The sequence below is a fragment of the Thalia democratica genome, chromosome 1 (assembly GCF_965202585.1).
Source record: "Thalia democratica chromosome 1, ktThaDemo2.hap1.1, whole genome shotgun sequence".
NCBI lineage: Eukaryota > Metazoa > Chordata > Thaliacea > Salpida > Salpidae > Thalia > Thalia democratica.
The window spans coordinates 60,589,270-60,604,217 of record NC_139165.1 but is presented as its reverse complement, the minus strand read 5'-3'; the positions used below and the strand labels follow the sequence as shown (position 1 = coordinate 60,604,217).

General features: G+C 26.0%; 1 protein-coding gene across 1 annotated transcript in view; it reads left to right on the top strand.

The window, feature by feature from the left end:
* The first annotated feature begins 14,347 nt into the window (after nucleotides 1-14,347).
* LOC145837893 (membrane metallo-endopeptidase-like 1) overlaps nucleotides 14,348-14,948 on the top strand; it is a 32,563-nt gene continuing 31,962 nt past the window's right edge. Inside the window, exons 1-2 of the mRNA XM_082945381.1 lie at nucleotides 14,348-14,372; nucleotides 14,726-14,764. Coding sequence (XP_082801507.1) covers nucleotides 14,348-14,372; nucleotides 14,726-14,764 — 64 coding nt within the window. The remainder of the gene's footprint in view (nucleotides 14,373-14,725; nucleotides 14,765-14,948) is intronic.

Sequence of the window (14,948 nt, the reverse complement as noted above, 5' to 3'; positions counted from 1 at the left end):
AACTTTTAGCTCAAAACTTCCAACCAAATCTAAACAGTAATTAAGTGCAACTTGATATCCTGTTACAGTTGTTTTATTTTCTAAAAATACTTATGATACTGCAGTTAACCATTTTATGATTAAGTTCGAACTTTCAAACATTAAGATTGACATACATACGTAAATGTTTTATATGGGATTTATTGTAGGGACAAATTTGCAGGAAATGTTTATCCACTTGTCATATGAATTCTTTGCTGATATTTGTTTTTGTTGAGGAATTCAATGATTGATTACATATAATTAAACGTTTTTTCCTGATTTTTTTCATAGTATTCATATCGCTATAAACTTTTTTGTATTCCATTTAAGTAATAAATGAATAAATCTTAAATGCTCGCTCGTGTAATGTTTCGTAAATTTTCGTATGTAAAAAAATACTATTAGTTTTAGATAACGATGAGAGCCTATGCTGAATTATTTAAACCAAAATCTGTTTAATAGCCCATTTTATTCTATTTAATAATGAAATCGATGCTAAAAGTATAGTAAAACAGCTTTTTGCATCAGAAATTTAGATTATTTTTACTATATTCGATTGACATACAAATATAAATCAAATCTTAGGTTTCAGTATCTTGATAATTACACATAAGTACATCAAGCAAGTCTAGATCTGTTAGAAAAAGAACGCAAACTTTGTAAATGTAAAAAAAAAACGAATCTCTATGTATAGTAAAAGTAGTTTAGTATAAGTAGATGTATATTGTATTTTGTAGAACTTGTGATTATTGTCTACTGAATGAAACAATGTTAAACATCTTAGCACCACATTTCAAATTAATGTATGTCATGCTTTTAAATTTTTTTCTGTTATGGTTTAGTAAATTTTTTAATCATTATCTATTTTACTGCAGACTAAATTCTACCTGCAGGCCGTATGTTGTCTACCCTTATCTTATAACAAATTTTTTGAAACTGAAAATTAATATTTTTAATGTTTACTATAACATAATAATACGTTAGGGATTGGCAGCTCACGGCTCGTGGGCTGAGCTTGGTCCACCAAGCAAAAAACTTTTAAGTGTGACGTGTTTTAGCTAGGAAACGCTATGCGAAAAGTTTATAACTTTAAGTTTTTTTATAAAAACTTTTGATTTACCATAAACCATGGTACAAAGTTAATATTGTTATTCAATTACGCGTTTGAAGATTTGTAAAAAATATATCTATTGTACAATTTTTTTAAATTACGCGACTTGCTGAGACTTATTTTCTAATATGTTTCGCCCAGAAAGTTATTTTTTTTTGTATAACTGGTGGTTATAAAAGTTTTCCGACTTCAGAATAGGTAATAAACCAGCAGAAAAAAATAGTTTCAAAGTCTAATTAAAAGTTAAAACTTTTAAACACTTTATGTTATCTTTATCCGATCGGATGTTGATTCGTAGAAATTAGTTGTCACTTTTTTATATCGTCGTCGAGTAGTTAAAATGATATGGTCAGTTTTTTCAGTAAATTTTAAAAATCAAAAATAAACTTCGCACTAGAAACCGACAGAAAAATGCTTTAATATAACGTAATTTTTAATTGCCGTATACTTTTGAAAATTTGATTCACACAAATTAGTGTGGTTTATCTTTTTAACTTGAAGAAATTTGTAATATTTAATTCAAAATAACAATCTTAATTTGTTTAATTTTATTTGCACTTATCTAAAAGTTGTATGTAAACAAGTTAAAGGTTTTTTTTTGACAAAATAGATCTGTATATTTTATATATCAGTCTGTCTCAGTCTACCGAAACTTGTGGTCTGATGATCGAATTGGCATGATCAACCCTTTTGTATATTTTATAGTTAATATTTATTTTTGTTTACAATTTTGTTTTGGTGTGTGATTTTTTTTTCAGTAAAACGAAGTAACCAAAAAAAGCTAGACAGAACTAATTAACTAAGATTATAGAATTTTCAATTCTCATAAAACCTTGAAAATAAAAGAATACAATTTTAGATTTCAATAAGATCCTAATCTTAGGAGCAAATTTAAACAGCAAAATAAGACTCTATAAGCGTGTCGATGCCTCTTTGGGAAACACTTTCTAAATCTAAAGCTTTTTGACTAATAAAAAAGTAACTAAACATTAGCTAAAACTAGTGATTTGAAGGAACCATATATTAGGATATGTGTCTGTTTATAAAACTAAAACCTGGCTGAATCATTTTATTTAATAAAAATCAGCACATTTAATATTAAATTATACTTCGCACATTTTTTTTATCACCTACAACATATACTAATTGTTTATTGAACGAAAAAAAGCGCTCAAAATATTTGGTCATAAGACCTGCTGCACGAAGGAACCTTTCGGTTATCGAGTCGTTCACCAATTGGATACAGTTTAACGTCGTTGTCAAGGACAGGTGTGAGAAACTTTTTTAGTAGATAGACAAGACTTACTAGAAAAACCTTTTACGTGTCGGACATATTTGACTCGTGTAAATTAGGAAGTTTGTGAAACATTTTTAAAGTTTTCAAACTCAAAGTATTATTTAAATAATCGTTCTATAAGTACTTCTGGAAGAAAAAATAAAATTATTACCGCATTTAAAGAGCATATTTATTACATTAAGAGCAATGTTAGTTGTTTTGCACAAAATTTCTTAAAGCTAAAAAATTGTCGCTTGCCTGAAGTTTTTTGCCAACCCTTAGTCTAAATCAGGGGTCGGCAAACTACGGCCCGCGAGCACGTTTTTATTTTGAATGGAATGAGAAATTCTACAACCCGCTGAACAAAATTACTTTTTAGTTTAAAATTTATAAAACAAGTCTTGTAATAAATGTATTTACGGGTTAGATAAATGTCGAATTTATGGTTAAAAGAGAATGTATTGTGAACTGCGCTTTATAACCATCAATTAGATTATTCGTAGAAGGCAGATTAAATTTATGTTTTCATTGTAAAAAAACTAAACATTATGTTTATACGACCCGAATTCAAAATGCATAACACGACTCAATTTCCACCCTTTCTACTGCGAAAAACTTTAAAAAAATTCTGTTTTATAATTGTTACAAAAACTGTAACTCCCTGTAGTAAAACAATTTTATTTGATTTCATAAAAGTAAGATTAGAGAAAATTCAAAGAATATTTACTTTTACTACACTTTATTCTTTTAACAATCAATTACGCTTAACTTTTAAGCGTAATTGATTAGTTCTACAATTTTTAACATATTTGCGTATCTTTTAAAGTTATAAAAAAAAATCGCATCCGCTGAACACAGGCATACATAAATCAGGGTAAATATAAGCACAAAATCAAGAATATATAAGTAATTGTCAGTAATTTTTTCTATAAAATTGTTTAAATTTAGAATTAGTTTAAGTATCAGAAAATAGATCGTTTATTGAATACAAAAAAAAAATCAAAATAAAATTTATTTTCTATGTTCTAAAATAGGGGTGGGCAACGTAAATATTTGACGGGCCGGATCCAGATAAATATAGTCCTCAGCGGGCCGGATCATTTCAAGTTAGTAATCTTTTAAATTCAACTGGATCCTTTTTTTAGATCCGGATCCCATTTTAAACATATTATCCGGATCTGGCTAAATACTAACATTAGACAAAGATCTAGATCCGAATGGAAGCTAATTTCAAAAAGATTTGGATCCGGTTGGATGCTTATTGAATTTTATGTTAAATTTAGTTAAGTATTCATAATTATATATATATTATAACTTTAGACCGAATTAATACTAGTTTGTCCTAAAAAATTATAATTTGTTTACTAAAAGTTACTTGAGCCTAACATTTCAAGGTAAAACAAAAAAAAAATTTTAACTATTCGAAATTAATCAATTTTGGAAATCCTTTTCTGGAGTTTATATTGATAGTACTTGTTCAAAAATTAACAAACAACACAATATTAAACTACTATTATTTAATTTAATTAAGCTAAAGGAGATTCTTTACTTTTTTTGCATGTATAAAAGAAACAAAACTTAAATAATTCTGATATAATAAACAGTTTTACCATAAAAAGCAAAAATAAATAAATAAAAGATCTCGATGAAACACTTAAGGTTGATCATGTATTAAATTTGTTTAAATCTAGTTGCATGACAGTTTTGGAAAATCTGCAACTGCACTGAAATACCGATTAGGTTTGAACTTAGCTTATCCTTGTTAATGTTTATGGTCGGAAATGTTTGTTTTCAAATGTATGAAGTATCGAACAACACAACTAGTTCCATGGTCATCTTTAGAAGTTGACAAACTTTATCTCGATCAATTATATATAAAATCTATCTAAAAGTCTTAAGTGTATAAGTATAAAATGTATAAAAGCAACAAAAATTATATGTTTGATTTCAAATTTTCTTATTAACTTGTTTAAAAAACAGTTAAGCTTAAATAACAAATTACTTTAGCTTGAAACTTTAACACTTTTACTTTCAAAATATCAAATAGTTATAATTAACTTACGAAGTTTAACTAAGTTCTGTACTTTAAAATATTATTATCAAATAGTGCACCTAAAATACTTTAATAAGGGTACTAACATAAAATAACGAAATATTGAAACAAAATAAGAAATTAATATGTATTTTTAGCATAACAAACATTTTAGTCTAATAGACTTTTAGATTAAGATCGATTTCACTAGTGAAAATATTACTAAACGAAAAACTAAAACATAAAATTGTCACATTATACTTTAAATGTTAAGTTTAAAGAACTTAGCAAGAATCATTACACTAAAAAGAAGTCAATGAAACATTTTTCGATCATAAAAATTTTTACCAAGTTTATTAAAATCTGGAAGTTTATTTGAAGTAGATATTCTTAGTAATGACTGCAAATTGGTATCAGTAAGATTTGAACGCAGCTTACTTTTGTTTATATACATGTTTAAGAATGTTTGTTTGCAAAAACATGTAGACCAAAACAGAACAAATAACTTCATTGTCATCTTTTTTAAGTTAACAAACTTTGACTTGTTAAGTAAGTCATAAAATTTGTCAATTTTTCAGTTTTAAACTTTTCTTTTTGTGTACTGCCACATTGAAGTTCAACAGTTCTAACAAAATCACTAAGTACATTTTCGGTGTCAAACGTCGACGGTGATGAAATAATGTCGAATTCTTCACTTAATTGTTAAAAGTCTGCAAAACGACGACCAAACTTATTATAAAGTGAAACTATTGTCATCAATTGGTCATCACTAAACTTAACCCTATATTTAATCAAAAAGTCCTTAATGAAAAAACAATAGCAGAAAAGGTGCAAATTGTAGTCTAAACATAAAACATTTGACAAAAATTTAAATTTGAGCAGTTTGACTTAAAAAATTTGTCGATGTTTAAAAATATATATTTTTTTTACTTTTTTAAACATTTAAAAAATAACTCAATATTTATCTGGAAAGACAGCAATTTTTTACACGTCTATTTTTTATGAAAACATTATGGTAGGTAAGATCATCAAAGTTACTTCAGCAAACGATTGCTTTTGGATAATTTGAGAAAGTATTACTTCAACTGACTTGAAACAGAACAAGATACTATAACAAAATAGTGTTTTATCACCACAAAATAATAAGCCATTGTAACAAACGCTTTCAGGGTCAAAGTTTTACAGTTTTATTTAATGAAATAGTTCAAAAAAGGTTTTGTACAAGTTTTGTGATAATTAAATTGGCGGGCCGGATTTTATATAAATTTTGAAAATGCTTAGCGGGCCGGATCATCCACTTGCGGGCCGGATTCCATTTAAAATTAAAAAAGGTTTGGGGGCCGGTCATTTTCACTCTGCGGGCCGGATCCGGCCCGCGGGCCGTACGTTGCCCACCCCTATTCTAAAACATTCGAAACTCTAACTAAGCAGTTTTCAAAACAAATTGAAAAAAAAAAGAGTTTACTTTCAACTATTTTTTTTTAATTTGGCTGACTTATGAGTCCTAATAAGGACGAAACCGGTTCCAGTCTATAGAAGGCTTGTGGACTGAAGATCGAACTGGTGTAATAAAAACTTTCATTAAATTGAGCTTGTCTCACGGCATACGAAAATTTAGGTTTAGATCTGTAGACTTTCGCTGATGTTTTTATTGGAAAATTTTAAGAAGATAAATTGTATAACTTAATTATGATAGTTTATTAGCTTAACATTTTTTATTTAGTTTTACGCTTTCTGTATCGAAATTAAAGGTTTATACACATGAAATCGGGCGATTGTGTGGCCTAGGAATTCGGCTGACTTACATCTAGTCGAGCATTCGAAATTCGAGTACCGGTGGTCTAGTGTTTCAAGGCCGTCCACGACAGTATTTGAAACTGCGACTCTGGCTTTATTAAATCGGTTTAGGGACTCGCTTTTACCTTTTTATAAATTTAACGTTGCTTATACTAACATTTTCTTAGTAATTTTGTCGTAAATCAGCGGTCGCCAAACTGCAGCTCTCAAAGCCAACATCTGCGGCCTGTGAGATACTTTTAAGTCCAAGACTGACCTTTTTAAAAACAGTAGTAAGAAAAGTTTTTGTGTTACACTAAGGCTCTTAATTAATAACTAGTCGTTACTAGTGCTCTGCCAGTGCTTATTTTATCACATTTTTGGTTTAAAATAGTACCTTTATGTTGATTACTCCAAATATTTTGCAATAACTGAGCCCCCGGTACAACTTTTTTTTACAATGCGGCCCGCGAGCAACTTTTATAGAAAATTTGGCTCGCGACTTATAAAGGGCTGCCGACCCCTGGTCTAAACCAAAGTTCGGGAGTCTTTAAAAATTTCCTTGAAATTTGTTTGCTCACTCCTGGTTAAAGTTCAAATTTTTACAATAAAAAAAGTTTACTTTAAAAAATTAGCTTTAGTAATATAGTTTACTAGTAATTAACATATAGCTCATCATTACTTGTATTTTGGTAATCTAGCAATTATATAACCTTTAAAACTTGTTTACAGTTTTCTATTTGTATATAGATTCAAATATTTATTGTAAACATAGTTGTAAAAATTTTAATGGTTTGTTACATAGACGGAATAAACAAACTAACAAAAAACATTTGTTTAAGGTATTTAAAAAACAAATCAATTGTTTACTTTGCTTTAAAGTAGACATATTAGTTAACAAGTTATCTAATAATTTTAAAAGTATATGTTTTATACCTTTATATTAAATTTCGTAAATAATTGTTTCAATTATATATTTCTAATCCGAAACTTTTCAAATCCAAGATAACTGCAGAGTTTAAAAAACAAATCTGTACACGTTAATTTTTGTATAACTGCATCGTGATTTATGATTTGTATAATCAAAAGCTTATTACTTTTTAAATACATCATAATTATGTTTAAAAAACGTAAAGTGGACTTTACCCTAAAGATAATTTGTTTTTAACAATGTTCACTACAAAGTCAAATAAAGTAAAAACAATTCATACAAAATACTTTTAAGTTAATGTTTACTAAATAATTATTAACAAAGTAAGCAAACTAAAATGATAAATATATTTTAAGTTAATAGTTCAGCTTAAAAATTTTACGTTAACTAACAAGCTTTATTTTAAAACAAGTAAAAGGAAATAAAAGTTTTTTTTATAAAGCAAATGAAGTTACTTCACATGATACTAACAATTAATATTATTGAAAAGTAAAAGAAATCAAAGCTAAATTAACTACCAGTACAATGTAGATTTTGATTTACTGTGAAGTCAAATACTTAGAGTAGTAAAATAAACATTAAACCTAACTTATTGTATAAATAAAAACTGTATTTAAGGCTTTATGTACTAAAAGTCAACATATTTTAGTAAAACTTAACTAAATAAAAATAGCTTTTATCAAAATAGACCTTTCTATTGTATCAAAAAATTACTTAAACCTTTATTAAAACTTGTTGTTTTATTACTTAATAAGTATATTTACCTTTTATCTTAACTTTATGCTCAAAACTTTTTTGTAAAACTAGTAGCTATATTAAAGATAAATTTTTTTTTTGTTTATTTAATGTTAATTTCTAACTTAAAAAAGAGCCGTTTGTTTTCACTGATTTATTACTTTTTTCTACCTGCTAGCTTTTTCTTTTTAAAGTGTTATAAGTATTTACAAAAATTAAAACCATAACATTTTTTTTATTCAAATAAAGTAAATAATAAGTCAAAAGGTGACATTAAAAAAAAAAAAGTTTAGGTACATTAAAAGCTTAAAGTACTTTTAAATACTACTCTTTTCTTCAGTAAACTAAAAATTAGTTTCACTCGAGAATCTTCAAAACTAAAAGGTATTTTTCAGGGAGACTAAAATAAAAGTTATTTTATATCTATTATTTTTTTGTAAAACTGTAATTACACTATTACAAGATACTCCGACTTTTCCTCGACAGATTTTAGATTTATGTTAATTGGATATAAAAAATTGTCTGCAAATAAAGTAGAAACCAGCTAAAAATTTATAAATTTAGATAACATTAAGTTAGTTTTTGATTAACAGCTAAATAACTGTATCAAACAAGTTTGTTTAGTATTAGTTAATTTGAATTATATATCTCACATTAATTTTCAACAAAAAACATATTAAAAAATTGTGTTTTTTTACTTAGTTATTAATGATAGTTATGATGGAGGGAAAAATCTCAGCTTTTCCGATGCTAGCTAAAACGTTTACTACTATACTAAATATATAAAAACTTTTAACAAACATATATTCTAAAATTTTAGACTAATTTAAATTTTTAAAGATTTAAACAGTATATTTTTAAGCAAATAAATTTAATGATTTTCAAAATTTCAACTTGCAGAGTGCTTCATGCTAAAAATTTTATACAAGTTTGTTGTTATATGTATTACATACATATATTAAGACTTTTACCATTATTTTCATTTTATGCAAAATGTTTTTTATAATTTTTATGATTTAGTTGATTAGAAAGTAATAACAATAAAGTAAAATTACTTAAATAAAAAGTTTATTATCTATAACCTATACACAATATTAAATAATGTGAAATAAGTATGTAAAGAGGTTTTGATTAAACTTTTGTTTATTTTATGCTATATTATTAATTCTTAAGATAACCAACTATTAATTAATGCATCACCAGATCAACTAAATTTTCAAAATTAAAACAGAGTTCTGATTCTGATAATAGTTACAAACAGTATAAAACACAAATAACTATAATTATATACAGCCAAAAAAACTCTAATACTGACCTAGATTTATCATAAAATTAATTTAAAGTATATCAGTAAAAACAAAGGTAACAAATGGGAAAAGCTTCTAACTTAGCTTTTGGTTTGTTAACTATTTCTTTATTAGTTTCAACTATCACTCTTGGTGTTTTGTATGGCAAAGAAAAAGATAATACCCAAAATAACCAAAAAGGTTAGTATATTAATCGTTTACTAACTAAAATTTTATTTTTTATTTTTACAGGTGATTGCACTTAGTAAAATAATAACCGATGTTAAATTGAAGTCTAACTATGTTTACCTTTTGTATACAGTTTTAGTAAGTAGCAAGCAACTTCTTTGAAATCAGTTAAATGAAACTCATTTTGGTACTGTAATTGATGTTTTTATATAACTGTATTGTATTTTCAGTAAATTTTGTGCATTATTGTAATAAATACGAGATAATAATTAAAAAATGTTGTGAATTTCTTGGAAAGCGACAAAAGTGTTTTATGATAAAAAGCATATTTTTACACAAATTTTTTTTGTACACAAGTTATTTGTTGACTTAAATATAATAATTTTTTAAATGTTTTACGATATTTGTATAGAAAAGCTCAAAAAAAAACACGATTTTACTAAAAGTATTCAACTATTTATTTATATTTATTGTCTATTAGAAATTTAAAAAGTAAACTGATATTTTGAACAGTTAAAGTGATTATTCTTTAACTATATTAAAATATGTATATATATATGGTTTAAATTAGAAGTTGGATAGTTTTCTAGTCAGTGGACTTTATTTACCAGAAAAAGTCTTTCGCCAGCAAAACTAAAACAAAGTCTTAGCGAGCCGTGAATTAAAAAAAAAGTGTACCATAAAAGCAAAAAACAATCTAAAAAAGCAAACATGCGATGAAACAATCTTTTGATAAGTACTAATTTATGCTGACAGCCAAATCGAGAGAATATTTCAAAAAAGTTGTTGTTAGAAAGTCTAATTTGACTTAATTTTAAACTAAAAAACACGTCGCAGACCAGATATTTCTGTTTGCTGGCCACATCCGACCCGCGGACCGTACATTGCCTTTCCCTAATTTAAATAAGCATTTTTTACTATCAACTGTAAGTTTATAAAACCTTGAAAAATATAAAAAATATTTATCGTTTCAGTTTTAAGTTTAACATCTAAAAGACTAATTGTATTTTAACATTGGTTTTAGCAACTACATAAATTAACTTAATAGTAAAAAACACAACAATAAAACAGCACATCATTTGTATAATTGTAATTTAGTTTATTAACGTCCCGTTGTTTTGAGATTTACAAAAGTTTCTCGTGTTTTTATGAATAACATTTCTAGAACTAAATAGTAATATATTTTACTAGTTCTAGAAAGAAGTTTAAATCTGCTCTATATTATCCAATTTATAACTTAAAACTATACAAAAAAATTATGTTATACTGTTGTGTGTTTTTAGTATTAAATTCAGTTTCAAGTACATTTTTCTAAATAATAAGCCTTTTTATGTTTTTTCAAATTTTAAAACTCAATTTTAATCGTAACCAACAAGTCTGAGTTTGCTTTGACTTGGAATTATTACTTTAATAGTTAGACTGTTTTTATTTTTTTTAAATAAAATTGAAATGAAACTAATTGAACAAAGTTAGTTTCAAATATCTAACTTTCTATAAAGTTTAGAGTTGGGCAATGTACGTCACTCAGAAAGGTTAAACTTTAGCATATATTTAGCTTGGAACAACGCGTGCAAAACAAATAACAATGTGAAGTTTTGTAACAAAAATTTTGAAATGTACTGCCAATTTTCTATTCAGTACACAAGAGCGTTTAGAAGATGATCATTTCAGTTTTGAATTTTTAAGGTTTAAAATTAGTTTAAAACCTTTTTAATAAGCTGAAAAAAAAAAGTCCTGAATTAGCCTTGAAGATATAAATATATTAATAAAGATGCAACTAATAATTTGAACTTTTTACTTTTGTGATATCATTTGTTACTGAAACATCCTATAAATAAGTAACGTTGACGACGACAGACGCTTTTAGTTTTTTGGTGACATCTTCGGAAATTCTATTAAAAAGCATTACTAATCAAAAAAATAAAAGTGTAAGAAGTTGTTTATACATTTTTGCTAAGTTTTTCTTTAAGAAATAATTTTTTAAGAGTTATTGCTTAGTTTTTATTTTATGTAGATTTTTCTTACAACTTGTATAGTTTTAATCCAGGGATTGGCAAACTTCGGCCCTCAAAGTCAAAATCTGTGGCTCGCGAGGTACATTTTAGCTAAAAACATATTTCTAAAAACAAAAGTAAAAAAAATAAATTTTGTGTTGTAAAAACTAACAACCAAGCTTTTAATTTATGAAGTACTCATTTATAGTCGCTTTTGTTACTAATTTTAACACATTTTTGGTTTAAAATAGTTTTTTCATACTAATTATTAAAACTGCTTTTGATTAATTGCGGCCCCCGAGAATTTTTTTTAAGAAAATTTTCTCAAGTTTACACTAGGATTAAGGCGGCTGTTGAAAAATTTTGAAGGAAATTAGCCTTATCTTTCGCACGTAGGGTGTGGTTGGTCTGATGGACCAGGTTGGCTACGGCGCGAAGAGTGTGGGTCAACACCCCTTTTATTGATTCCTCTGTCAATGTTTCGCTGGCTACAGCGAGTTTCGGGGTTGTTGACCTTGTCTAAGGTATGATGTATGTTCTCTTTAGAGAACATACTATCCTTTTTGGTGGGCTTGGCTCTATTACTCATAATGCTATACCCACTATATACTATATAATAGTTAGGTATGGCCCACTAGTTATTTAATTAAATTTAGATATTTTAGATATTTAGATATTTTAGATATTTAGATATTTAGATATTTTAGATATTTAGATTAATCAAATTTGGTTTGTAAATTTCAGAGATTATTAAGAGCACCAAAAAGCAGCTTGCTTCTTAACTAATTATCCACAACAAAGCTTATTTATTCAATTTTATATAACCAATTTACAGATAATTTCAATATAATGATCTATTAACACCAAAGTTTAGTTATTTAAATTTATGCAAAATCAAAAGTACAATTAACTACAATTTTATTTTATCAACAGCAGAGTTTATTCAAATTTATGCAAACCACAGTAAAATTAACTTCAATTTAACTAATTTAGAAATTTCAATTTAAGAGACAGAACTAGAAAATAATAGATTAATGACAATACTCACAATTTAGCACCAGGAAGTTCAGCTTGAGCTTTTTCAAATCTAATTAATATTCAAATCTAAGGCGGCAATTTAGAAAGTTAACAAATTAATACAAAAAACCCCTAATTAGAGAAAACTCTTTTGCTGAATTTAATTTAAAGCCAGAGGCGTTACAGCCTTAAGAGAATCCTTCTGACCAAATTGGCTCGTTAGACAGCGGGGCAACAACGTCTTCAGGCTTCAATGGTATTCTTTAAGCTGCATAATTAATTACGCGGTCTGCAAGGTCTCTATAAAAGAAAATGATACCACTCTATCATTCAAAGCTAAAGCTTCTGATACTTTAAATCATCAAACAAGAAGGAATCAGACAACAATCTTTAGAATAAAGAATTAGTTACCTAAACTGGTTGTTTGTGCTACTGAGAAAAGAAAGAAAAAATACCTAGAATTTTTTGTTGTAAGTAATCATATATTATTTTGTATCTTTACTAAACCTCAACAAAAATGTAAAAACGACAAATGTTACTTTTTAAGATACTTCTAAAAGATAAAGAACTAGTAATTTTCGTTATATTTTAAGAACTTAAAACTGAAAGTTTTTTTTGTAAGTTTATTTAAAGGGTGTATTTTATACTATGAAAGTTTACCACAACAACAAATATGACAAACAACTTTTCATTTGTTTAATGAACCTTAGTTAAGCTTATGCTAGAATAAACAAATATGATTAAAACTACTTAACACTTACTTAATTTTCTATAGTGCTTTTAAGTTTCTACATACTTTTGTAAAAGACAAGTAAAGTATTGCTACTCCAGTTAAAAAAGGTTAGAGTCGCCCTTTCTTTCAAGTTCTATTAAAAATGATCATGTAATTTAAATTACTTAAGTTTTATTGACCACACAGAGTTGGTAGAGTTACATTAACTGTTTTTAGTTTAACTTGAAGTTTTCATCTTTAACTTGATTTTTTCATCTTTTAGAAACTTTAGAATTTTTTTTAGAAAATTAGTACTACTAGCAATAATATTTTTATTCTTTACTAAAGTTGAATTCCGTATTTAAAATATAACATGTTGTATTAACTAAAAATTGTTATTTGGACATTACATTAAGATATTTAAATCAACATTTTTATTTTATTTTATAGATAAAAGTTTATTGTATATGTGTTTAAAAAGATCAAATGTATACAAAAAACTTTAGTATAATTTTATGAAGAATTTAAAATTCTCAGATTGGTTAGTAATCAATTAAAAACTAAACATGTTTATAAAAATCTTTCATCCTAAAAAAAAAATTACTTAAAAAAAAAGTTGCTTTCATGGTAAATAAAAATAATTTTAACAAGTAAGAAATATTAGAAAGGCAGGCTACTACTTGAATTACGTAATTTTTTATTAAAATATAATCATGTACAAAAAAGCAATAAATGTAAGGTTATCTATTATAAATATTAAGTTTGTGATTTTACTTAAGTGCTAAATGATGACTCATTCAGTAAAAATGTGCATTCAATGAATTTTTTTGAAATTTCGTCGGCCTAACAAAACTATTTTTTCTCAAAAAACCTGATCTTTTTTTTTCTTGTAAATTTGAAATATAACATGTAAAAGCTGTCGAACCTTGTTCTACTAAAACCGGAAGCAAATTAGTTATAACATAAATTTTATAATTGGTATGAAATAATAAAAGTAAGTCAAGTTATAACTTTAAACATGCACAGTTTTCAGACCGTAACTTATTATGCAACAAAAATAAAAAGAAGTAAACTAAATTAATAAACCTAAATTAATTAAAAAACACAAACACTAATAGAAATACAATTAAGAATAGTATAAACAAATGAGAACGTTAAATCTAAAAGTAATAAATAAACAAAAAGTATAAATTTAATGTAATAAGTAAATAAAGAAAGAGCATTATAACAATTTTGTTGCATTCACAATAGTGATTTTGTTAAGATAATGCAAGTTGCTTCCAGCTTAACCAGTACAAAAATAAATAAAGTCTGAAAAAGAAAAAGATAGTTATAAATCTAGCAACAATTCTTATTTGAATCATTAACAGAAAAGCGTGATAAATGATTAAGTAGATTTATTTTAATTAGTTTACACAAAAACTATATTATATTCTTTTTTAATTTTTTTCAAAGGTATATTTGTATAAAATCGAATTTGAAGTATATACTTTTTCGATTCTTTAAGGTTGATTAAGTATATAAATATTGAGTTAAAAAAACAACCTCAAAAATCGACTTAAAGTATATGTTGAAGCATTGAACACTAATTTGTTTTAATCTTAGTATAAGTATTGATTTTACTAATTTAATTTCTGTTTTTTAGATTCTGAATTATGCCAAACTCCCGAATGTATAAAAGCAGGTTTAATTTTGAAAATTTTAACTATACAATTCTGTCAACTTGTAAAATTTTATCACTTTTTAAGCGTATTTGTAACATTAAATTAACAACTTATAAAATAATTTCTTTTAATGTAGTTATTTATATAAGCTTTTTAAAGATGTTACAAGTAAAAGTTACTAAGCTATCAACAAAACTTTTTTGG